This window comes from Mugil cephalus, chromosome 5, assembly GCF_022458985.1.
Source record: "Mugil cephalus isolate CIBA_MC_2020 chromosome 5, CIBA_Mcephalus_1.1, whole genome shotgun sequence".
NCBI classification, from domain to species: domain Eukaryota; kingdom Metazoa; phylum Chordata; class Actinopteri; order Mugiliformes; family Mugilidae; genus Mugil; species Mugil cephalus.
Window position 1 is genome coordinate 21,712,477 of NC_061774.1, and position 24,597 is coordinate 21,737,073.

The window sequence follows — 24,597 nt, forward strand, 5'->3', positions numbered from 1 at the left end:
ACTGATATAATCAAAATTATGCATAATAAAAATTATTAATGTTTTGTGACCAGAGATCATGAAATTATAAACCTGTTTTGATTATGGATTTGTAGGATTACCCAGATTAAGGAGCTTTTTTTTATTTGGAATTGCTGGTGCAATTATATAAATATTAGTTCTCAGTGCAATAATCCAAAAATGTCCCCATATCATTCTTCTGATTTTAACAGAGAGATTCACACATGCATTGCTGCTTGCCAGATTGTATTTATATTTATCCCAGTGTGACCTAAATGATGCATGAGATTTTTTTTCACTGACTTAGTGTGAATCATCACTTCGCAATATGTGAGCCGCGCTGCTTTACATTTAACACGTTTAGTATCTACCCTCACACACTCTCTCACTCCTTCTCTGTGATGTTCCAGAAATAATGAGATAATACCTGAAATAGGATACACAGAGTGGCCAATGTGTGATGGGTGGTGGATCAGGTCTCTGTCTGGAGGTCCAAACTGTGTTCACAAAGGTCATAAAATGTAATAGCCAAATAATTGAATTTACTTAAACGCTAAATCATTTTCTTACATGTGCTCATAAATGTCATACATTGGAAAAGTAGTAGTAATTTAATTTATGGGACAACCTGAAAGAAGCTTTTGTCCGGGTTTTCATCTGTTCGGCGGCTTCTATAAAGTCTTTTAAAACCTTTTTGCACTATACAAATCAAATTGAATTAAATATTATTGCATTATGACAGCGAGTAGGCCCCTGTGGAAGTAGCCAACATTGTTGCAGAATGGAAAAGATTTTTTAATACCCTTCAGGTCAATAAATGTCTGTAATATTTGATTAATGTAGCCAAATATTACACTTTAATGAAATAATTGAATGGCCATTCAGGGAACTCAGCTCACTCCCTGCCACGGTATTTTTAGAAATAAAATGAAAGGCTGCTTTCACTGCGTATTACTGTAAAAACACTCTTGTTGCAGCCATTTCCAGTGACACGATAATGGCTCCTTTCAGTCCCATGTTTCTGCCTGTGTCAGGCACACACGCTGACGTCAGATTTCCCTTTTCCCCACTAAAACAGACAGCTGTGTGCGCATTCTACTTCCTCTTGCGACACTCGCGTCTCCAAAACAGCCGACGCATTTCACCAGACCTGACGATATTTTCCCTGCCAGCGCGTCAAGCCTCAAGTCTCATTAAAGAGCAAAGCCTCAGTAATGACCACAACTAAAGCCAGACTGATTGAATCTTTGGCTCATCTCATTTATTCTGCTCCACCAGATATACAGCTTGATAACACAGGAAGCATATTTGCTATCAGGAGCCAGTGGGGTTGATTAGTGCATAGTGCGAAAAACAAGCAGCTGTGGAATTTAAGATAATTATGACATGAGATTTCTGTTAAAGTCTGTTTCAGTTTGATTATACAGCTGGTATTAACGTAGCAGCACTGCTTGCCACTGGTTGTTTCTACACCAGTGCCTAGAAGGATTGATATTCTGTCTGGTCTAAGAAGGTGGACTGCGATGAACCGCATTGGGATCATCTATGGGATCGATTCTGAAGTCGGTGGGTCGCAGCTTCATGACGCTGGTCTTCAGCGAGTACCACCATCCTCTCCAAGTGTACCAAACCACACCATCATCTGTTAAAGCACTGTAGTGACCTCTGGGGTAGTACAAGCCATTGAGATTGGCCGAGTGACACCTAGGGACAGTGAAAAGGAAACCGGCTTTAGTTATTTGTCTTTGCCATAATGAACGACTGCGAACATCTAGTCGCACATCTGTGCATTTATGCGCATCTTTTAGTGGACTCTCCGGTCATGGAAAACTTACTTGTTGAACCACCAGCCGCCTTTGTCCTCCTGGGCGCAGTTTCCCGTGTAGTTATCGTTGTCCTGGTCGTAGGTGCTGAATTTCATGCCCTGGTGGCTGGCCCAGTCCGCCACACCAAACTGATAGTTTCCAGAAAAAGAATCTCCAGCCGTGCCTGCGTAAGCCCCAAAAGTAAGGCGATAGTGATCCTGCATAAATGGAGAAAGGATTGGATAGAATTAGAGCAGGTCAACATCCTTCACCACTTTTTAAGGCAGGTTATAATGTGTTTAGAATAAACTGAGTTTTAGTCTTTGGAAAGAGCTGTTTCTTCTTTTTGCTATGTTTATGCTAAGCTAAGTCTACCTTGCTAACCCTAACCCTATGGGTGGATGGGAGGGGCCTACGTGGATCAGGTTTGTTTCAGTGCATCCCACAGACACTAACATTGTCATGTTTTTTTTGTTCGTTTGTTTGTTTTTTGCATCCTGCTGGGGATGACTGCTGCCATTAAGGAGAGTGTCTTTGCTATGGGGTGGGGGTGCCTGGTCTGGTCTGGTCTAGGTGGGTGGTACATGTCAAGTAGTGTTCACATTGATTCCAGATCCAAAATGAATGCCAGAACACTGAACTGTCACAAGATGGTCAGTGTTATTAACTTCTCCCGTTTAATGTTGTGGCTGATCGGTGTAAATTTCTATTTATTATCACATTTGCATCTCACAAACTGTTCGCTGAGTAAATAGACAGGAACAATATAAATGCCTCATCATGCTTTAAGTTATGTTTGAACTAATATCTTTAATGTGAGTTTGTTCTTATTTTTTTTTTTTTGTGTTCTTGTGTTAGTAGAAGCTCATCAACACCTTTTCATCAGCTACTTTGACATTCTCATAGTCTGCGTAGCGCTGGTTACCATCAAAGTCTTCCAAGTAGATCCTCAGAGAATAACTCCCTGGACCAAACAGATAAAAATAAGACAAAGCGCAATAAATCACTTTTAAAGCAAACCCAAGTCAACACGGCAAGAAATATCTGTAATACTAGTTTTTCTTTAAAGTTGTAATAACTATTTTTGTTGGCCACTTGGAGGCAGCGCAGCAGGCTGTGAACAGTTACCATTTTACCATATATTCGGTGTGCACAGAACATCATTAGCACGCATTTGATGGTTAAAGTTTTGGCACAGCTTTAGGGGAAATTCTGAGTTTTGAGATTAAGATGTTGACCTTGTGCAGTGATGTGATGTAGGTTGTCATTTCCAAGCCAAAATTCTGCAGCAATGTCTCCAAATCCCTCCTTGTACTCTGCCCACGACCTGATAGATAGATAGATAGATAGATAGATAGATAGATAGATAGATAGATAGATAGATAGATAGATAGATAGATAGATAGATAGATAGATAGATAGATAGATAGATAGATAGATAGATAGATGCCTTTAAATTAAGATGATTGCCTCAATACAGTAGTTGTCAAACTTTATACCTATTAAATGTCTCTGATCCGTTGATCCGCCTCTGCATGACGGTCCAACCACCTCCGTCACTCATATCACAGTAGACTTTGATCGGGGAAGGCCTTCTGTTTAGTTTAATTCTGTATGAGCCGCTGGATTTGGAGCCAGAACTGAAGACCTGGGAGCAGTCTGACACACACACATGGTCACATATACAGGCTACATATAGGGCATCGGTTTTCAAAGTGCATGCTTGGTCTTTAAACTTTGGTGCTTAGTTTCAGTATGACGGTGGAATGTATTTAACCACTCAGTACGTTTACATGCATGTGAAAAAAAATTAATCCAACCCTAATTGGACAATCTAAGTGCACGTAAACGCGTACTCTGACTAATATGGAAGTTCTCCCTATCCAATTAAGACACCCAGATAATGCGATTGGAAAATGATTTCAAACGCCTTAATCAGAGTTTAACTAGACAACGCGTACTCCACAACTGCTGCACTGGTGTATGACCCCAGAACAAAAACATCCAAGAAAGCCGGTCGCAGAAGAAGAAGGTAAACAGAGCCGGTAGAAGAACCACCTGAGGGATAATGTGCTTCTTATCTGAACCAGAGGTAGCATGCATATTACGCACAAGGTTTAAAAATTGGTACTGTTATCAATCTTGTTGTCGTTTCAAACTCCAGTTGTTTATTATTTGACGTAATAGGTCAACCAGAAAGGGGGCCATATTAACCCACTGAAAAGACACATATCGCCACCTAGTGTGGAGGAGGAGGACATGTTCCCAACAGTTATTAGATTTTCTCCGCTGCATGTAAACTGGGACGAGGACCACATTCAGAAAGTCAAATTTTGAGCATAGCTCGATATACCGCGGCCTTGTCTTTCTCTGAAGGAAGATTACCTCTGTGCTGTGTGTCCTGGCTCTGGTCCACTCTGACTTGGTCCTTGCTGTCAGGTCGACTCAGCAGCTGTAATCTGCGCAGGAGGAGTTCTTGTTTCTGAAGTTGGCTCTTCAGATACTTCTCCCGTTCCAGCAGACGAGCCATCTCCTCACTGCATCCGTTGGATGCCTACACACACATACATGATTGTATAGGTGTAGGTTTGAGATTCAGTCATATTCAATCACCCTTTCTGAGATAAAGTAAAACAAACAGCATTTTCAGCAACAGAACTGAAAATTAATTATTCTAAAATGTGTCCTGTAACTGGATAAACTGTAAACTGTAAATGGTTGTAGTTAATCAAACTAAACTTAAACTACAAAACTAACAAAACAATATACAAGAAATGCCTTTAAACTTAATCCGTTTTGTCAAATATGTCAACACAACAATCATAAGGATGCCCTGCTGTGTTTGTGGTACAGGAAGAGGAAGCTGTGGGCTAGTGGTTGGAGATGCAGCTTTACGACAAAGAGGTAACTATAATAAAGTCAATTTGCTTTGACAGACATGTCGACGTGATTCAAGGCCTTCACAAAGTGTCATGATTGTTTTGTAATTTGGAACCTATTACTTGTTGACCAATGAACCTCACGTTATAATAAAACAAAAGTGAAACAAACCATTTTAAAACTAAATAGCAAAAGCTAAGATAATGGAAAATACAGAACCAGAGTATCTTTCAGTCTATCAGGGAACATGGTGTGTCATAGATTGTCAAGCATGGTCAGCTACATCGTAAGCAAACATCTACTGAAGTGTTATGTCGTCAGTCCAGTAAAGAATAACCTGATAAAACAAACACATGTGATTGACTGGTGATGATTCATCACGTCACTGGAGTGTTGAGAGAAACTGAAGCCAGTTCAACAAGTATCAGGTTCCCACTCACCTACGTTTAGTACTTTTAGTACCAAATGTTGTTGTTTCAACGTTACATTTAATTTTGATTCCGTTCACGTTCACAGGACAATGGAGACAGAGTGGTGACAGGCTCTTAACACCACACTGAGTTTTGTGATAAATCAGAATTTAATGGAGGAAAATGGATTTCAGAAAAATAGGGAATTAATCAAACTGAAAGAAGAACCTGAGCAGTGAGTGTGGACACTGTTATTTATTGTTGTTCCGTGGTTCATTTGCCAGCTTTCTGACAGGACACGTAAATAACATTTACCATCTTGTGACAATACAACATGCTGCTGAAAAATGTTTGGACCTGGTCCTGTTCCTGGTACCTGTCATGTACCATCCACCTAGACCAGACTGGGCACCCCCAACCCAAAACAATGACAGTCCTTTACGGCAGCATCCATCCCCAGCAGGATGCAGAAAAATGAAAAATAAAGTATCTGTGGGATTACCCACTGAACCCCCTCCCCTCAACCCACAGAACCCAACAACACTGTGTTTCAAGACACCACAGGACACCCCCAGAAGGCCCATGTCTATTCTCTGATGAGTCACAATTGTTTTTGGAGGCACAAGGGAGACCTAGACAATATTAGGAAGGTGGTCATAATGTATTGCCTGATTGGTGAGCGAAGTACATGAGAGGCTGCTGCGAGGTACCTCGATTTCCAGCCTTTATGCTAAGCTAAGCTAACTGGCTGTTATTCTCAAGTACATCAATGTGGTTGTGATATCAGTTTGTGTAACTCTCGTCCCGAAAGCAAATAATACATAAAATAAACGAGAAGCGGACAAAAATACAATCCCTCAAGGACCATTTCATCACACCTACTCTTATAAGGATATAATTATGTGTTCCTGAATCAGGGTGAGCTTGAACATTTTGATAGTGTGAATAGTATTAGTCCTTACATTTGAAAGCACTACACAATCGTCACAATGTTAACCAATACAATATGTCTATAACGCTACACATATATTTGCACTAGCAGAAACACAAGTAACGCCAGAGATGTGTGACTAAAACCCTGACACAACACCTGGCTGGCCTATTTTTCACAAACACCATCGTCAAATCCAAGTACTTACACAGAGACATCGAGTACAAGCTGAGATGACCATCAGTCCTACGAGCAGCATCAACAGAGGGCCTCTCATCCTCCCCTTGTTTGGATATCACCAGCACTAAAAGTCCTCAAGTCAAGAGAGAAACAACCTCTACGTCTTCGTTCTTAGTTTGGAGTGTGGTTTAATCTGTTTGATTTTTACCCAAGAACATGGTGTATGATCTTCACATCTGGGGCAAAATAAAGCCGCGGCCAAGCAGGAGGAGACACTGACAGAATACCTGATTCTCTACAGTCATAAAATACACCAAATATGCGGGCAGGATCCAGAACAGATGCACATATGCCAAAACCACACACATGTCTTGGATGATAATGAAATAAAAGACGGAGTCATAGTTCACTGAACTATAAACATACTCAGTGCCAGAAGTGCGCAAGTGCATTCTCCTGTGTTGTAAAGAGACTCAAGTGGTCATTCCCTTGATGAGATGAGCAGTATTCAGATAAATGTTGCGTGCTGCTAAATGCCACGGAAGGTCAGCAGCAGTTGAAGCAATAAAAAGAGCAGAAAGAGACATTTTACTTCAAAGGGTTCCACAGAAGTCTGACTGAATTATGTCGCTGTTCAGGGAAAAGAGGCAACTTCCTAGGAAAAAGAGGCTTTAAATAAATAAAATAATAAATAAAAAAACATGGGCATACCAAACGTGTTTGGTAGTTGGCTGCTTGAAAGTGTTGACGTATTATTATAAGGTGTCACAATAGAAATAACAACAGCAAATACTCATTTGTTTAATTTTCATTCCTTTTAACAAGATAACTGATATTACTTTTATGTCTGTGTGTTACATAATGTACGTAGCTTCATCATAGACTGTATAATAGCGGTGGACAGATCGATCCAAATATCGATAATATTGATACCAACATTGGTAACGATATTGATTGATACCAATGTAATTAGATCAATACTTTCAGTTTCTCAATTGCAGAAGATATTTGTTGTAAAGTGATCATTTTCCACTTGTATTTGTTTAAGACAGCAAGAAGTGCAATGAAGGGAGAGATTTAGTTTTAGAATTATTCTGTAGTATCTGAACACCTAAAAAATAATTTCATTTCATTTGTTCTCAAGTGATGATTTTGTGTTGTTTCTGAACAAAAACTTTTATTGTGATAAAAAAGTATTTTCTATTTACTTAGAAACTGATTAATAATCCAAAAGGCAATTCACAAAAACACTTCAGAGCCATGAAAATTCATTCAAATTTAGATTGATACAGATTAATGATGTATTCACTGGCTGGTACTGGCCATGTGTTTACTTGGTGTATTGTATAAAGGTGGATGGCAGGACTGCTCTTCTGAAGTGAAGCCAAAGCAAGTAGAGCTCCCCCTGGTGTCTGGCTGCAGTATAGGCCATAAGCTCCACCTCCTCCATGTTAGTGGATATGACAGTATTAACTATAAAATTCCCTCTGGGAAATTTTGAAAGTGCCACAAGGGGTTTCTGCCAGGGGGTACTGTCTCTGCTAACATGGGAGTTAGCACGCTCAGCCTACATTTAGCACCGTTGGCTTACGGTTAGCACAATTAGCTCACAGTTAGCACAGTTAGTTTACAGTTAGTACAGTTAACCCACATGTTGCGGTTTCCACACTTAACCCACATTTAGCACAGTTAGCCTACATTTTGCATAGTTAGCACAGTCAACCCACATTTAGTATAGTTAACCCACATACAGCACAATGAATGATTAATGAATTGGTCTCAGCTGTGGCTCAGGCCTGCGGGTCAGGGGTTGTCATGGCAACTCAAGGTGATGACAGAACCGTGCTGAGCTGGGACACAGTGAAGAGGTGGATTTTCTCCTTCAGAATCAGAATCAGATTTAGCTTTATTGGCCAGGTAAGTGAACACATACGAGGAATTTGACTCTGACTTTGATATGTTTTTTGTCTTTCTGGAGTAAATATTTTGGAGACACGTGCGAGTTAAAAACAGGGAACCCTTCTGCTTCTCTCCAGGAGACCTTTGCATTACTGTCAATGGAGAACAGACAGGGACGTGACCACTCACAGAGGCTCACAGTTTAAATTCTGTACGTCTCACTGCTTTGCCGAGCAAATTGTGAGAGACAGAACAAGTTTGTCTACAACTGTGGGTAAAATCATGTGTCTAGTTTGTAAGTTGTGGCCGGGATGAGTGTGGAAAGAGAAAAGTTTCAAGCAATTTCACATACATGCCTTCACTCTGGCTGATGATGTCACGCACTCTTGCACCAATTTCTACAACAATTATCATGGTAATTTTTTCCGCCCGTCCCATTCATTTCAATGGGAAATTTTTCGCAGTTTTTACATAGCGGAAAATATGTATTTTGTAGAGAAAGGTAATAGCACACCGATCCAAGGAAGAGGAAAAATAATAAGAAGAAACACCTGGTATAACAATAGTGTCCCAATTCCCTCATAAAGTCTGACAGAAGTGTGAGAAGGTCAACAATAACACTGCTTTGTTACAACCAGAGGTCCGTTTCACAAAGCCGGTTTAGTGAAAACTCTGAGGTTATTAACACTGAAATGAGGGACACTCTGAGTTTTCCGTTTCACAAAGGGAGGTAACTCAGACCAGAGAAAGAGGGGTAACTCTAGCCTGTTTCAGAGAGAGAGGTAACTTAAGCTCTCTGTCAGTTACCGTAGTAACAGACTCCATGAACCTTTTTCTCAGTGCTCCTCGAGTTTCTTTCAGTCTCCGCCCTCATTCAGCCCCACAGGCCATTTGATTTCCTCTTTCATTAATTCAGTCAGCAGGCGAGTTTTGGCATAGCCTTGTTCTGTCATCGGTAGGTGGTTATCAGACCGCATGTAGATGTTTTAGATCAGACAATTTCTTGGCAGTAGTCACAGTCTCATACACTATCGTTGTACATTGCAGCATTCAACCGTATAGCTTCATCCAGCATATTGTGTGTTGCAATGTGTTTTTTTTGCAAATGGAAGTTTTTTGTACAACGTCGGAGATGCAGAGCACTTGAGCAAGGCCGGTCAGAAAAGTGTGCCTCGCCCTGAAACGGCTTTTACCCATGTTTGTCGTTGTCCCTGGACATAAACCTGTCAGAGTCATCAAGGAGGGGTTCCACAGGTGAATGATGTAGGGATCTGTTAAATTAATTAATATTAAATTATATTCTGTTAATGACATTGTGTTGCAACCTCAGAATGGGATGAGTAATTTTCATTTCTTTTAGGATTTCCCAGTGTGATTGGCTGCATAGATGACACACACACATCCTAATCACAGCTCCCTCACACTATGAAGCCGATTATTTGAACAGGAAGTCCATTCACAGCATAAATGTGCAGGTACATGTAGATTGACTACTGTTTCAGAAGAACATCTGTCATTCTCTGCACTGTCAAGATCATATGTGATACTGTATACATCATTTTGAATGCGGAGGCCAAGTGACCTGGGTGTGTTCATGACTCAAGGATTTTTCGGAGTCTAACCTGAGCAACAGACTGCAACGTGGTAAGCAGCCTAAAGATTTGCACAATATAACTCACTTGTCTCCCTCCTTTAATACACTCTAATGTATCCACTATACATTACAGGACGTAGACTGTTGACCCCTGACCCTGACCCTGAACCAGGCCCCCTACAGAACTTCAACTGGGATCACTGAAGGACAAGAGCCCAGGTGGAGATGACCATAGGCCTGTTGAAAGCCTGTTTCCAGTGCCTACGTTGCCTCAGGGTGACCCCTGAGAGAGCCTGGGATATAATTGTGGCATGCGTTGTTCTTCATAATATCACCACTATTAGAGGAGAGCAACACCCTGCCCTACCAGTTGAAGGCGCTGATAATGACCCCATCCACCCGCCAGCTATCAAGGACGGCAGAGCGGTCAGAGACACCATACGCAATAACCACTTTAGAGTTTAAGTCACCATCATCACCACCACCACAGCAGTCAAATAAAGATATAATACAAATTTCATTTGGTCTTCTTTATTTCCTACAAATACAAGAGCTAGGTCAGTTAATGTTCCAATAGTTAACGTAATTAACTAAATTCACCTGTGACCATGCACTCACCTCTAACTTGTGCTCCAGTATTTCAATTTCCAGATCTGCCTTCCTTATCTGGCGGTCCAAGTAGAGCATTTCTTTGTCGTATTTTAACACTTTTTTCAGCAGGTGAATTTGATAAACCTCTTTTACTGTCAACTGGGAATACATAAGGAGGACATGAAATTATACAGTCGCACATGAATTCCACCGAATGAACCTCTGTTTTTTACTGAACATCCATCTCACTGTGTCAATCTGTGCAGTGGAAGTTGAGGGACCCTCCTGCTGCTGCCCAGACATGCTCTGTTAAAAAGGATGGGAATGTGTTAATACTTAAGTGTAGGCTAAATGTCTCTATATTCCACCAGAGTGTTAAGAAATGTGAATGGGAAGAGAGTTATCAGTAACATCTGAAGATGTTACCTCTGTAGGCCTTTCTGGATCCCCCTCTGTACAGGCAGCAGACGCAGTTTCCTCATCCTCTTCATCCTAGATGAGCGATATGTTTGAACTACCATTTGGTAAAATCTTTAGAGTATTGCCTACTTACAGTTACAAGGTGTGTTGTGGCGTGAGGGGGCTCTATCAGACAGATAGCACCATCAGAATCTGTTGGGACAAAAGAAAAAAAAGATACAAAAGACAATATTTGTATGAATAGGCTTTAAAAAAAAAGATATGTTTCGGCCTATTACGTTTTATAAAGGCACTTGTGTCTTGGGTGGTGGACTCAGAGGATGAGCTCCCTCCAGGGATTCCTTCAGCCACTGGCCTTCCAGTATTGTGGTTTAGGGCCGGCTCCTCTGCCTCCTTTAGAGGTGGAGGTGCTGGGCCACCACATGTTTTACGTGCATCTGCCTTCTTTCTGTTGACTGAAAAGAAGTCTGTGTTAGTTTAAACAGGCTTAATTATTTAACAGATATAGATGAGATTTGTCATTTGACATTTGTGTGTGTGAAAACAGCAGTATGTTGGGGATAAAACAACTGCACAGTCAAATTAATACCCACTTAATATTTACTTCAAAGTGTAAAACGTGATTAAAATGAGGTCCCTCCATGCCGAGGTCTTACCTGATTGAACAATGTTTTTATATTTCATCTTAAGCTGCTGCCAAGTGCGCTTCTCCCCCGCGGGATTGCACCTAAAAATGAAATAGATGAATAGGACACTATTAAAGCAGTTTTCTCCCTGTAATATTATTGTGATTGCAAAGGACTACATCTAAACTCACGCATTGACCCGAGCAGCAATGCTCTCCCACGCCGTCTGCCTCTCGTTTGCAGCTGCAGCGGTGTTGCACTTCTTTTTAAAAACGTGTTGAAACTCGCCATACGAGCGCATGAGGATTTCCAATTCGAGGTTGGTGAAAAACGTAGCCCTCTTCTTCCCCGTTGCCATGGGGACTCGTCGAACCGGGGACCAATTGATGCTGGCTTTTTATGGTTGTGGCGCACGCGCTTAACTCCAGGTGAAACTATTGCGCGTTGATTAAGCTAACTCAACTCCGCTGTTCTGGTACCGGAAACTCTGAGTTTTCTATCTCAGAGTAGATTCAGAGATTAGGATTACAGTTTGTTTAACCTGCTTTGTGAAACGCACACCTGGTAAAGCAGAAAAGGTAACAGAAAGTAACCGCCCTCGTCATGAAAGGGGCGGGGCAGCATCAGCTCATTAGCATTTAAAGCTACAGACACAAAAATAGACCGTTTGCAACAGGCAAAAAAAAGTACAAAGATATCGTAGAATGAACTAGCACACTGATCTGTGTGGTATTTTCTGTTGAAACTTGGAGTACACATTTAGGAGACATGTCAGATTTACAATGAGCTTTTTAAGAAAACTGTAAGGACAAATCTAATCACAATTACAACACCAGTCGAAAGCATGCACACAAGTTTTTCTTTTCTTTTTATTATTGTCTACACTGTACATTAATACTGGAGACATCAACACTATGAAGGAACACATACGGAATAATGTGTAAGGCAAAACAAAGTGTTAAACGAAAGCAAAATATGTTTTATATTTTAGATTCCACCTTTTTGCTTTGATGACTGCTTGACATACTCTTTGCATTCTCTCGATGTTTGTATTATATGGCAACATCGCACAATAATTAGTTTTTGATCATTTAATGGTTGAACTGGATTAGGCAATATTATTATTATTTAGTTTTATTTGGTTAGTCATTCCCTGTTGTGTTTTTTCAGCGTCCTCTTGTGAACTTGCGTGGTTTCCTGCCCTGAGGTCCTCGCTCGGGTCTCCGCTCCTACAATCATATAACAAAATACAATCAAGTTTTGTCACCTATAGTTTTATCGGGCTGTTTAAAGGTTTAACAATCACATGAGCATGCATGTAGACAGTAGAGAATCAGAGTTACAATAAGTTGGCATGATGTGGGTCCAAGACAAAATCCTATTTAGAAATTTGGAAATGCAACAAGTAGAACGTGTTGTTCTTTCAAATCTTAAAAGGCATTCACATCGTACCAGAAATGATGTACATACATATACTAATATTGTCCTTAACAATGAGTATGATGAATAATCTGTGAATAACGAACTTTTGATATTTGCTGACTGTGTCGCTGGGGAGATGTCAGGATCATCTGGCTGATCGTCATCACTCTTCTTATACCAATACGGCTGATCAGGGGGTCCAAACCTCTGCAGGTAAACACATCACACAGCAGTAGCAGTTTTTATAGCTCGTCATTTTTTTTTTTTGAAGGACTAAATCACACTCGAGCATAAAATGTACCTTGTCAGGCCACATGAAGCTTATGAAGAGAACGATGGGAAGTCCAACAGTGAAGATGTAGAGACCCCAGAGCCAGGGACGTTCGAATGTGGCCACTAGGAGGCTCTCTACGAGGCCCATCTAGAGTACGCACATACAGAGACTGTATATCAGTTGTCGGGTAATAATACATTATCCATAGAAACATGCAGCGAGCACCAGGTGGCTTCCAGGTCATAGATGAAAGCTGCAGTAAATCCATGACTCCAGAATGATTGCATAAAACCAGAATACTACAAGAGATAAAAATGCATTTAAAGAGAGGATGGACAATAAAACTAGTGGTGGTATTGTACTAATTATATTAATACAATACTTAATACTACAATACTTTAAAGGCTTTTTCAAGTAAAATATGTGAGAGAATGAACTTAAAGTGCTAAATTTAAAATAATTCAATGAGGAAAACTAACCCTTGTGACTGTAATACTATTATTTATTATATGATTAGGTCCTTTGACATATTTATTACTTGTGAATTTCTGCACATACAAACCCACTATTCATAAATTCACAGGTCCTTAAATTCATTGATTAAAACCATGCAAATTGTGTACAAAGTCAACAACAATATGCTTCCAGAGAGTGTCCAGAAGATGTTTCAGGTCAGAGTGAGTTAATATCAGCTAAGAGGGATCTGCATGGTCAAAAGAAACAAAGACAAGAATCAATGCAAAACAAAGATGTATAATAGCAAAAGGTGTAAATTTATGGAACAACTTAGAAACAGAAATTAAATTATTTTTAATTTTACTTCCTTTTTCATGAAAGGTAGTTGATGAAACTTTATTATTGTAAGAAGGATAGGCACAATAAGCTAAGGCTACAACCTATATCATTTCAGTCTTTTTGTTTTTTGCATTTGTGTATGTACTGTTCTGCTCTACTGGCCAAAGCAAATAACTAAATTAATAAATAAAATGTAAAAGCAGGATTTTACTGCGAAGATGGAGCTCACACTGAACTGAAACTAATTATGTTCAATAAGGATTCATCTGCTTCTTCTTTCCCCCAGTAATCAACTCACATTCTAGTTTGTACAACTTCTGGAAACGGTGTGAAAATTTAACAAAACAACACATTGTATAAATACCTCTGTTTTAAATCTTAAGTTGTCTGCAGTTCAAATGTTCCCTTTACTTGAGTACATGTAGTTACATTCCATCGCTCCAGGGAACAGACAGTCTGCAGGAGAAGTTTTCATGTGTTCCTACGCAGCGATAAATCTAAGCAGCAGGTGACGTGTGAGTAATGCAGGTGCAGTGACGGGAAACTAAAAACTAAACTGGAAACAGGTGCTGTAGTTCAGTCGCTGCCATTTCATTTCTAATTCACACAGCGTTGACAGTTATAACGAAACACGTTCACATTGTGTATTTCAAGTTGTGTGTCTGATAAATAGCAATTAAGGTCAAGGTCAATGTTTCTTTTTTTGTCTCCTGTAGGAGAAATTTGTCTTGGATGAAAGGGCAGTACTGCAGCGAAATGCAAAAAAAACAACACAATAAAAACATATAAATACTAAAAGACTCATGATAAACACACTTAAAGCAATGTTACAAGATTCATCTACCCCTGGCTGCTCATTAATGAGCTTGATTGAAAAGGGAATAAATGAATGTGATTATGTTTGCTGAGGGGAACCCTATACCTTCTTCCTGAAGGGCCCCATAATCTTAAAAGAGGTATTCACCAGGGAGTTGATCTGAGTTTTGTGCTTGACTGTACCATACCTAATTATTGATTCTATAGATCCCTTCATGGCCTACGTCGCTGTGACGTCACAATGTTAACTGGGGGCAGAACAGAGGGAAGCTTGAGGCAAACACTGTCGCTTTCAACCATGAAAATGTCGTCTTGCTGTATTTTTTGCTTCTAAAAACCGAAATATCAAAAACACTAACTTGAAGTTTTATCACATACCAGCCATTGCCAGTCGTAGACAACTTTGATTTGGCTTTGGGGATCATAAGAAAGGACTGGTGCGAACAGACACACTTAATATAAGGTCACAGGTTATAGGTTGGACTAAATCGTGCCTGAAAGTACGTTAAATTAATCCTTAAGCAGAAGTTATTTTTGCTACGTTACAGTGGTTCAGCTTACTTCTTGTAATGTCTTTGTTGGAGAGGCTTCACTTGATAAAGACAGACCAGACTTCGCCCCCTCTGTGTCGTCAAATTGGTCAAATCGTCCATCCAGTGAGTGAGAATGTAGGGGTCAGTGAATGTAGCCCCATCAGTCAGAGTCAACTTTTTAAAATAACGCTCACGGTATGGGGGGGTGAGCGTATTAGTATATCTATATTCTCTAAAATATGCGTTCCCTTCATCCATTCTTGCCAAAACAGTCTCTTGAAATATGCTAACTAGCGTTTATAGGCTAAAGTGTTTGAGATCTGTTGCTTCCAGTTAAGCCCCGCCCCTCAAAACACGTCACACTGTTTACAAACCGTGAAGGGGTCTATAGTAGCTCTGAGCAGGAAATGGAGACGTTGATGGACCCTGGCACAAACACTCACCACGTGTGTGTGTGCCAACTAAGGTCACTACCAAGATATTTGAATGATGGATCATCGCCAACTGACCTGGGATCTAAGGTCATCTCAACAATTTATTTATTTATTTATTTTATTTTTTTACATGTTTTAATTTGTAGTTTGTGGGCATCGAAAAGTAAATAATTAAAAGTAACAGTACACTACAGTGTGTATGTGTAATGTTTTCTGTAATCTTTTTTTTTTTTTTTTTACCTCTGCTGCAGCTGACACCGGTGCCACGCTGCCTGCCAGCGTCATGAACAGCAACACAAAGCTGATCTTCATCATCTCTGAAACACATTATTTTATGTACATACATACACTTAATCATATAAGTAAAAAACATTATGCCATGTTCACAGACGCAGTTAACAGTCAATACATACTGCACACGTGCACACGTGCATGCACAAGGCGTATTAAAATAAGACAGCGCTTAATAAGAAAACATTACAAATTTTCATGCGTTTCATGACCTGTTCATGACAACTATCGGCCACGGACAGCAAAATAGAGGGTGAAAACAAAGAGGAAGGAAGAGGGGAAAGTGCAGTGTCTTGAAGAAGGAACTGAAATTGGGTTCAAGAATAGAAACGTGCACGCAATTCAAGAGGGATTGCTGTCACACTCAGTTAAAAAAAAGTGAAAGAAAGAAGAGAGGAATCTACGAAACAAACTGATTGTTTTTACCTTTTAAACAGAGAGACTATTCACTGTTTCCTTAAAAGCTGCTTCCTGAAATCTTCCACTCGTGATGTTGGACTTTGGTCCTGAGTCACTGCAATTATATAGTTAGCTCATTATTAACATGCAGGTACACACTCACGCTCATTCACACAGCCATGCACAGTCCAATAAAGTACTGATCACCGTTCATGCTTTTATAACAGTATTTTAATGATAAAGCTGTTCATATAAAATGATTTGAGTTTTTTTTTTTAACCGGATACAATTAATAATCAGGTGTTAGTCTTCGAGCCATTGTTAATTCCACATGATGATAAAAAAAAAAGTAAACAGGATGACAACCTATCTTAGTGGAAATATGTTAATGGACAGTTTGGTATTCTCTAAATGTCAAACTAAACATCCAAACAATATACTAATATAAGGTACTTATGAATAAGGTCAACTAAATAAGCATTTTAATAGACAAGCAGAACAATCCACAGGATGTGTCGAAGATGGTTTAATCTAAATGCCCCCTAGTGCATTAACAAATATTTGTTAGGCTCCAGCCTCCCTGTGATCCTCCAAAGGACAAGTGGTTACAGAAACTGAATGCACAAATGATATCATCGTTAAGACAAAAGTTTTTGTTTTCATTCCTTTGGCCTAATAATTAAACTGTCTCCACCAGTCAAAGTATTGGTCACTTACATGTTTGTAATTTTATGTACATGGTGAGTTCAGAAACAGACATTGAGAAAGCTTCAAAATACAATACAATTACTTAAAATGAATGACAAAACAATATAAACAATGTGATGTGTCCATCAGAGGCGGATGTTGATTTCACTTCGGGCACCATCACCCCCGTAAACGCTCTCGTTGCCGTCTGCGTCCGACAAGAAGCCACTCCCGCTCACTACGGTGGTGATGTTGCTTTCCAGGGTCGTGAGTCGCTGCTTCAGTCGAAGCTGCGAAGAGTTGAACTCACTCTGCAGGCGAGCCAAACACGTCTGAAAGCAGGGTAGAGTATATTAGTTGTTAGAGATAAAGTGTGTGTAATGAAAATGAAAATTTCTCACAAGTTATAATCCACCAAGCTGACCTGCATTCGATCCAGGCTGGTTTCTAGTCTCTCCACCTTCTCCTCCAACTCCTCCCCTGCAGACACGTTCACTTCCTCCAGAAGCCCCTCCTTCTGCAGGATGTCCCGCCCCCTCTGCTCCAGCTGGGCCCTGGCGTGGGGAAACTCCTGGAGTGACTCCATCAGGTCTTGCTTGGAAAGGCAGAACAAGTCAGAATATCCCAGACTCCGGATATTAGCTGTTCGCCTGTTGCCCATCTTGCTGCCGCTGATGTTCAGGATACTAATTTCTCCAAAGCAGCTTCCTGAGGTCAGAACGGCCAACTGCGTGACTCCATCCTCCCCCACCACCGCCAGGCGGCCATCTTTAATTATGTACATCTCCTTACCCACATCTCCCTTGAACAACAAAAAACAAACCAAACATTTTTGAGAATATAAACACGGTCGTCAATGGTTGAAACAAAAACAGGTCCACTGTGATGTTTTTCACCACTAGGAGTACTATGGAGCAGTGGTTTTGATATTAGAGACAGTCTGGCTAACTCAAATCATGGGCTCCATGTTTATTACCTTGGAGGGAAGATTCTGCAGTGCAACCCTATGGAGCCGATTTAATTAGGCCTTACATTGGTTATAGAGGTAAAGAAGTAGCAACCATTTCTACTAACCTTTCTACAGATGTAGTCTCCAGGACTGAAAACTTGGGGTCGAAGTTTTAACACCAACTCCACAAGGAGGCCTGCCTCACAGTCCTGGAAAATACGCACCTAAGTCCACACACACAGATCGATCAACACAAAATCGATGTTTGGCTGTTTACTTATTGTAGGAAAATGGGAAATCAGAAACATACGGTCCAAAACGTCAAAGCACCACAACAAATGGACCTCTTAAGAAAGTAGGAGCTTTTAATTGTGTTAAGAGTGTTTACCTTCTTCAGTGTATCCAGGTGAACATTAATTGCGATCTCTGCTCTCAGTTTGTTCGGCAGGCTCCTCAACACTTCCTGTTCATCTATGGTCTTCTTGTTGGTCCAGAGGTAGTCAAACCAACGAATGACACGCTGTTCTAGTCCCTTGCTGACGTGTCTGAAGTGCATGTAGTGCTTGAGTGAGTCTACGCGGGTTTGAAAGGTTGCTCTGGTGGCATTCATGTTGGAGATCATGGAGCCAACATTACCCACGATGGAGGCAAAAATCAGAACACCAATCTGGGAGAGCAAAACCCAACGTAGTTGTTTTAATAGACAGGAACATCCAGTTGGCTTTCATGAATCATGATAATATTAGAAATGTTGCTATAAACTTACCAGAAAATCAAATATCAAGAACAGATATTCTTCATCCCTAACAGGAGGAGGTGTTTCTCCAATGGTGGTCAGAGTCAGGGTCGACCAGTACAAGCAGTATATGTAACTTCTGGTCAGGGAGCCAAACTCAGGGTCCGATGCGTTGGGATAAACCCACGAGTCCGAGCCCAGTCCCAGGACCTTGGAGAAGCTGTAATAGCCACAGGCGTTCCAGTGGATGATGACCAGGATGTACAGGACCAGCTTACATATGCGGAAAGCGTTGGGGTAGCTCGTCCGAGTCTCTGTACGCTCAAAGAACTCAAACAGACGCGGCAGGCGCAGCAGCCGGTTGAATCGCAGAAGAGGAGTGTAGATGATTCCCACGGTCAGGTACAGGAGATCAGTCGGAAGGATGGAGCAGATGTCGAGTTTGCACTGCAGCGTTCGAATGTAGGTTTCTCTCAGACGGCGCACGTCTGTCACCATCAAGCCTTGATCCAAGAATCCTTCACATGCATAAACAAAAATTAAATACCTCAATACAAATGCAATGCAAATTTTCAAAGGCAAACACACAGCGGAGACACGAAAAGAGATCTGCGTCATAATATTTTAATGAAGTTGTCTGTGTACCTGTGTGCAGACGTACAGCGATATCCAGGATATAGACTCCATCACAGACATAATCCAGCACCAGCCACACCAGCACGTTCTTCATCTGGAGCTCATCGAAACAGGCCCTACAGGAACACATACGTACACTGAGCTGAAGAAAACAGCAATGTGCCTCCCCAGTCAAACTCAGGACCAGAAATCACAATGAGTTGAGGCCTCTTTTGTAAAATTGCAGCACCAACAGACGAAAAGGGTGCAGCTGGAATACACTCCTCCTGCTGATTGCTGAAAACTTCTTCCAAAGTTCATTCAAATTATAACAAAAGGGGTTTTGGCAATATCATGTAGGAGAAGCACAGTCACATCATTTCAACTTGTACTGAAGATATATCAGATGCCTATTTACTTTGCTGCTCTACACAGGGGGCTCAGTAGGTAAAGCTGTTAGTCATTGAACCAGATTATTTCTCAATGCTTGGACTACGTGCCAAATTACCCTTGAGCAAGGCACTGAACTCTGAGTTGCCCCCGTTGGTAGAGAATATGTACCCCTAGAAATGTGTAACACCTAAATATAAAACACTCATAATGAAACGCCTATGTTTCGACCTCTCAAATATCTAAAGCTAAAGCTGTACCTGGTGCAAGGAAGGGGTTGTATTAGGGTTACCACGGCAACATATCAGCTCATTATTGCTGCTTTTTCACATGCTGCGGTTCCATTACCCCTAGAAATGTGCAAAACAATATTGTAATAAAGAACTGGTGGAGGAAACACTTACACTTCGAAAAATAAAAACACCAAAACATTTTTACGCTCTCATAAGGTGATTTTTCAGATGTATGGATGTAAAAGTTTATTACAAAAGTTTTTTCGCATTTCCCCATCACTGGTGTTACTGGAGATGGCGCAGGGGAACATGTGACTAGTTCATATGATGAGACTGGACTGGACTGAAGAGAATTATGGGAGATGAGATGTGACTTTGCAAGAGCTGCAACTCATTCGCAAAACACCTTTCAGTGGAAACACATACAAAGTGCAATGTTTTATCAAAATTTCAGCTTTTATTTTGAAGCTAGTGAGACTGTAAATCTCTTTGAGTACCAACTGTTTAAAATATGGTGTTAGTATTTGCATCAATCCACCAAGTAACAGTATTCATTTAGAGTTAAGTTTCTATATACTAGATAAAATTATACAGTATAAATCCAATATTTGTTCCTTTTAGTTCTGTTTTTGGTCCCCACCAACTACCGAGTCAAAAACAGGAGTTTTTTAGGACTTTAGGACCTAACTTTGATAGTTTGCCATTTAGTTCTGGAAATGTTTATAGGCCTTGCTCTTTTAAACAACTTTGGTTAAAGAGTTAATGAAATCCTTTCATCTGTAAAACCAAAGACACTAACATGTTTAGTAGAGTTTGTAATGATTTTCTGTGATTTTGCTGCTTTAAGGTGTAACACGTTCACATTGTGGAAACATGATTACCACTAGGTGGCTCCACCAGCGTCCTCCAAATATTTCTTGCTCATATTTATGAAAATTAATATAGGTGATGAAAACAGCAGGAATTATATATATAGAGGTATAAAAGAAGTGGAACAAACAAGAATAGTTCCCAACCTGACTACTAGTAGAGTCCAGTTATAAAAGACTGCCACACCAATCAGGATCAGCCAGTGGTAGTACACATCATCAGACGGGGACAAGACCACCACATTACACTTCCTCCTCCTGACAGGAAGTCAAAAGACATTTACATGTGAGCGTCGGCTGGTGTTTCAGTGTGTGCATTTATGTATATTGTTCATTGTTGATATCTCACGTGCGCCTGGAGCGTCTCATTTCATTCTCCGTATCGGAGCCCGTGCGGCTGTGGCTGAACCTGCTGGGCGGGGCCTGTATGTCCATGTTGGCGGGGCCCCTGAATCGCTCCAGAAAGGAATCTGGTCGCTCCGTCTCCTCAGCCAAGCTCTTATGAGCCCATTCTCTCAAAGTCATCACCATACTGACTAACCTGGAGACAGACAAGCAGATAAAAAGTGTGATTACACCTAAAATCAGTGTAGCGCAGCATCAGTCATCTACTGTACTGTGGACGATATGACACAAAGAAAAAAAAAATGTCGTACCTGGAGAGGGCCCCTCTTCCACGAAAGGAATTCTGGGAACTGATGTCTCTCCTGTCAATGGCCGCCATCCTCTGTAGCTCTGAAGACGTGTCATCACACACAGATTGTCCCCTACAAATTATACAACACACCAATCTCATAAAATCTCTGTAACCCCAGTATATACAACAATATGTAATGATGATAGTCACCAATTACACATAACATTATGACCACCTTCCAAATTTTGTGTAGGCCTCTGAAACAGTTCTGACTCACCAAAGCTCCAAAAAGTTTCCCAGCACAACAAGATGGTCACTTCACCTGTCAGTGGTTTTAATGTTGTGGCTGATCGTTGTATTACCTCCTTGTTACGTGCTAGTGTTTCAAACATTTACCTGTCTATAAAACCACAAAGTCTGTCGCCTCCATTAACCAGTCATCTCTTTAGCTGAATAATCTACCACAGTTATTAACTAACTGACTTCCCTTTGTCCCTGGTAGAATGTAACAGAGCAATAAAGCAGCAGGTTGTAAAACCGAAACAATGAGCTAAGAGACACCAGGACAACTGCAGAGCTGAGTGATATTTCTTTGCAGGACTGCCAATACAGACGTCTCTCATTTTTTGTTAACCCTGATAAGGACAAACGTATTCTTTTCCAGTTTATTTATTTATTTGGATAACTTAGCGGTAGCTGTGCTTTTTGCTATCATGTTTGGCAAAGGTATGCATATTTTGATATTTCAAACTTAAATCCCATAATACTCCATTTTTACACTGTGTAACTTAAATTGTTAACTTAATGTTTAATGGTAATAGCAATGGCAAAAAAAAAAAAAAAAAAAAAAAGAAGAAAAAGTGTTATTGCTATTTTTTGGGGCATTTTTGAAGAACCTTCTAGGTTTGTCCCTTAACGGTAACAACTTGACACTTTTTGGAAATCTGACACTACAGAAATATATATATATATATATAAATAAAATGTGTCAAAATCAATGTTTCTACTAATCATTGGCATGTTGAAATCTCTAATAATCCCCCCGAAGAAAAATCCACTTTCCATTTAGATAATTGAAAATGCTTCAATTTTTTAAATTCTTTTCAAACACTGGCATATAAAGTGTTGAAATTCAGAAATGAATCAAACTTTTGGTATTTGTGATTAGTACTGAAGTGGATTAAAAAATTTATGTAAAAAAGGACACTTTAATTCCTTAACAGTAACAAGGTAACAATTTTTAAAAATATGGCACTACAAAAGAAACAAAATAAATAAATAAAAATAAGAAACAATCAAAATCAGCAATCATTGACATGTCCAAGGCTGTAATAATAATTCCCCCATGAAAAATCTACTTTCTATTAACATTATTAAAAATATTTCAGTTTTTGAGTGTTTGAATTCCAATTTTTTATGTTTTGATGCCATCGCAAACACTGGCATATAAAAAGCTTAAAAGTCAGAAATTAATCAACGTTTTGTTGTTTATGATTAGTACTGAAGTGGATTAAAAGATTTATGGAAAAAACAGGAGAAAAAATTATTGCCACATCCTTTTTTTTTCATGGCGTTTTTGAAGAGGACACTTTTGTCCCTTAATGGTCACAATGTGACAATTTTAAAATCAGGTATGAGGGTTAATATAAAAAATTGTGAGCAGTGCAGCTTTAATTTGAAATTATAAATATCTGACATACAACAGCAAACGTGCTATTTTTTTAATGAATTTTAAAATTTTAAAAGATTTTGACCAGTTGTATGTATTCTCCCATAACACACAGGGTTGTTAGGTACCATACAATATCATCAGTGTGTGTGTGTACCTGCTAAGTGTGCTGTCAGCTCGCTCACTCTCCTCCTCTGTCCATGTCTTCACAGACAGTCTTTGTGAGTCCTGTCCTGGACCTGTCATACTACACACACACACGCACACATTCAACATAGCCGTCAATTTCTACACAACACATCAAAGTTGTCAGACTCACACAACACGATCATCCAGATATGTGAAGTGAAACGCAAGCTTAGAAAACGCACCTCTATACCGAAGAGACATGCACACACTTTAGAGACACTTCTCACATGCAACGATGGACACACAGTCAGAAGAGGGAGGAGGTCACCAAGCGTGGGTCATCCCGGATCGGGCATCACCATAGCAACCAGCTGTGCAGTAGTTATGGCAACAGATCATGAGAGGTAGAGGCAGAATGACAGCATGTGATGTGTGTTCGACAAACCTGACCGATCTTGTGTTGTCCCAAGTGTTCAGAGCCTCAATCCATCAGTTCAGTCCTCGAGTTTAGTTCCCGTCTATTAATCTGCGTCTGTTTCCTCTAAATGAACAAGCCATTCATGACAAACGGGCTGTGGGGAGCGCACATATGATGGGGTGGCTGGATGGACGGAGTGAACAAATGTAACTGATGAAAGGGATGATCACATGGCGCTAGACAAAAGCATCGTTTAAATTGCAAATTTTGCGTTAGTGTGTGTGTGCGTCTATTCGCCAGCGAGCTCATCTGAATTCAAGAACCTCGTCTGAAGTGGCCTCTGAACTGCGAGTGTGTCTTTGTGTGCGTGTATTCGTCTGATTACTGAGAGAGTGAAGTGTTTTCGTGCCCACACCTGCACAAGTGAAGTAAGAAGAAGAAGTGAGGTGTTATTTCAGCTCTGTTCAGGACATTGTACTTTAATCCACGATGCAGATTTGCCACCGCGGCATCTGGCTGACCTGGTCCTGATTGGCTGTGTTTGTTTTTGCGGACACTGAATTCGCCGGAAACGAGACACGGTTCACGTCAAATGCGCCCACGCTCGTGTTGTTATTGCCTGAGTCATACCCAGGTCCCATCTAAAAAAGTGCAACATCTGCCTCTCAACGCTAATGGCAACTGTCCGTGCCACTATAATGATCAACCACAGTGTTGACATAGCAACAGCCTGGCAACCGCATTGCTTCGTTAACAGCTGCCCCTGTGTTGTGTTGATTTTCTCTTGCATAACCACAAAATATGAAAGAGATTGTCCGGTTCTCTTATCGTTAGATAATAGAAAAATGGTCTGAATATGTGTGTTTATAAAGTTATTTTTATTAGAAGAAGGGTAAAATGTGGAAGCTTTCTTATATTAAAACTTCAAAATATCCTAAATAGCAGGAACAGTAAAGGAGGCAGTG

General features: G+C 40.3%; 3 protein-coding genes across 4 annotated transcripts; all 3 read right to left on the reverse strand.

Moving 5' to 3' along the window:
* Positions 1 to 1,239: 1,239 nt before the first annotated feature.
* On the reverse strand, positions 1,240 to 11,895 carry fgl1 (fibrinogen-like 1). 2 transcript variants are annotated; one of them, XM_047584384.1, is made up of 13 exons: positions 11,528 to 11,895; positions 11,367 to 11,437; positions 10,989 to 11,165; positions 10,844 to 10,902; positions 10,717 to 10,782; positions 10,540 to 10,596; positions 10,318 to 10,449; positions 4,191 to 4,359; positions 3,305 to 3,464; positions 3,044 to 3,132; positions 2,681 to 2,769; positions 1,836 to 2,023; positions 1,240 to 1,704 (listed from the first exon to the last, which is right to left on the reverse strand). In XM_047584384.1, the coding sequence occupies exons 1-13, from the start codon at positions 11,692 to 11,694 to the stop codon at positions 1,506 to 1,508; spliced, it is 1,623 nt and encodes a 540-aa protein (XP_047440340.1). In that variant the 5' UTR covers positions 11,695 to 11,895; the 3' UTR covers positions 1,240 to 1,505. The 2 variants fall into 2 exon arrangements, 1 of the variants encoding a protein (XP_047440340.1); XR_007112758.1 differs by having other exon boundaries at positions 1,552 to 1,704; positions 2,731 to 2,769.
* Positions 11,896 to 12,187: 292 nt separating this feature from the next.
* Positions 12,188 to 16,412, reverse strand: LOC125007656 (calnexin-like). Its single transcript, XM_047584385.1, has 5 exons — positions 16,328 to 16,412; positions 15,851 to 15,927; positions 13,060 to 13,179; positions 12,863 to 12,965; positions 12,188 to 12,565 (listed from the first exon to the last, which is right to left on the reverse strand). Exons 2-5 carry the CDS (start codon positions 15,923 to 15,925, stop codon positions 12,483 to 12,485), a joined length of 381 nt encoding a protein of 126 aa, XP_047440341.1. The 5' UTR covers positions 15,926 to 15,927; positions 16,328 to 16,412; the 3' UTR covers positions 12,188 to 12,482.
* Positions 16,413 to 16,811: 399 nt separating this feature from the next.
* On the reverse strand, positions 16,812 to 24,320 carry cnga2a (cyclic nucleotide gated channel subunit alpha 2a). The gene is made up of 11 exons (XM_047584383.1): positions 23,660 to 24,320; positions 23,243 to 23,332; positions 21,436 to 21,546; positions 21,129 to 21,320; positions 20,927 to 21,037; positions 19,318 to 19,424; positions 18,703 to 19,190; positions 18,325 to 18,603; positions 18,062 to 18,160; positions 17,412 to 17,789; positions 16,812 to 17,319 (listed from the first exon to the last, which is right to left on the reverse strand). Exons 2-11 carry the CDS (start codon positions 23,329 to 23,331, stop codon positions 17,134 to 17,136), a joined length of 2,040 nt encoding a protein of 679 aa, XP_047440339.1. The 5' UTR covers position 23,332; positions 23,660 to 24,320; the 3' UTR covers positions 16,812 to 17,133.
* Between the last annotated feature and the right edge of the window lie 277 nt (positions 24,321 to 24,597).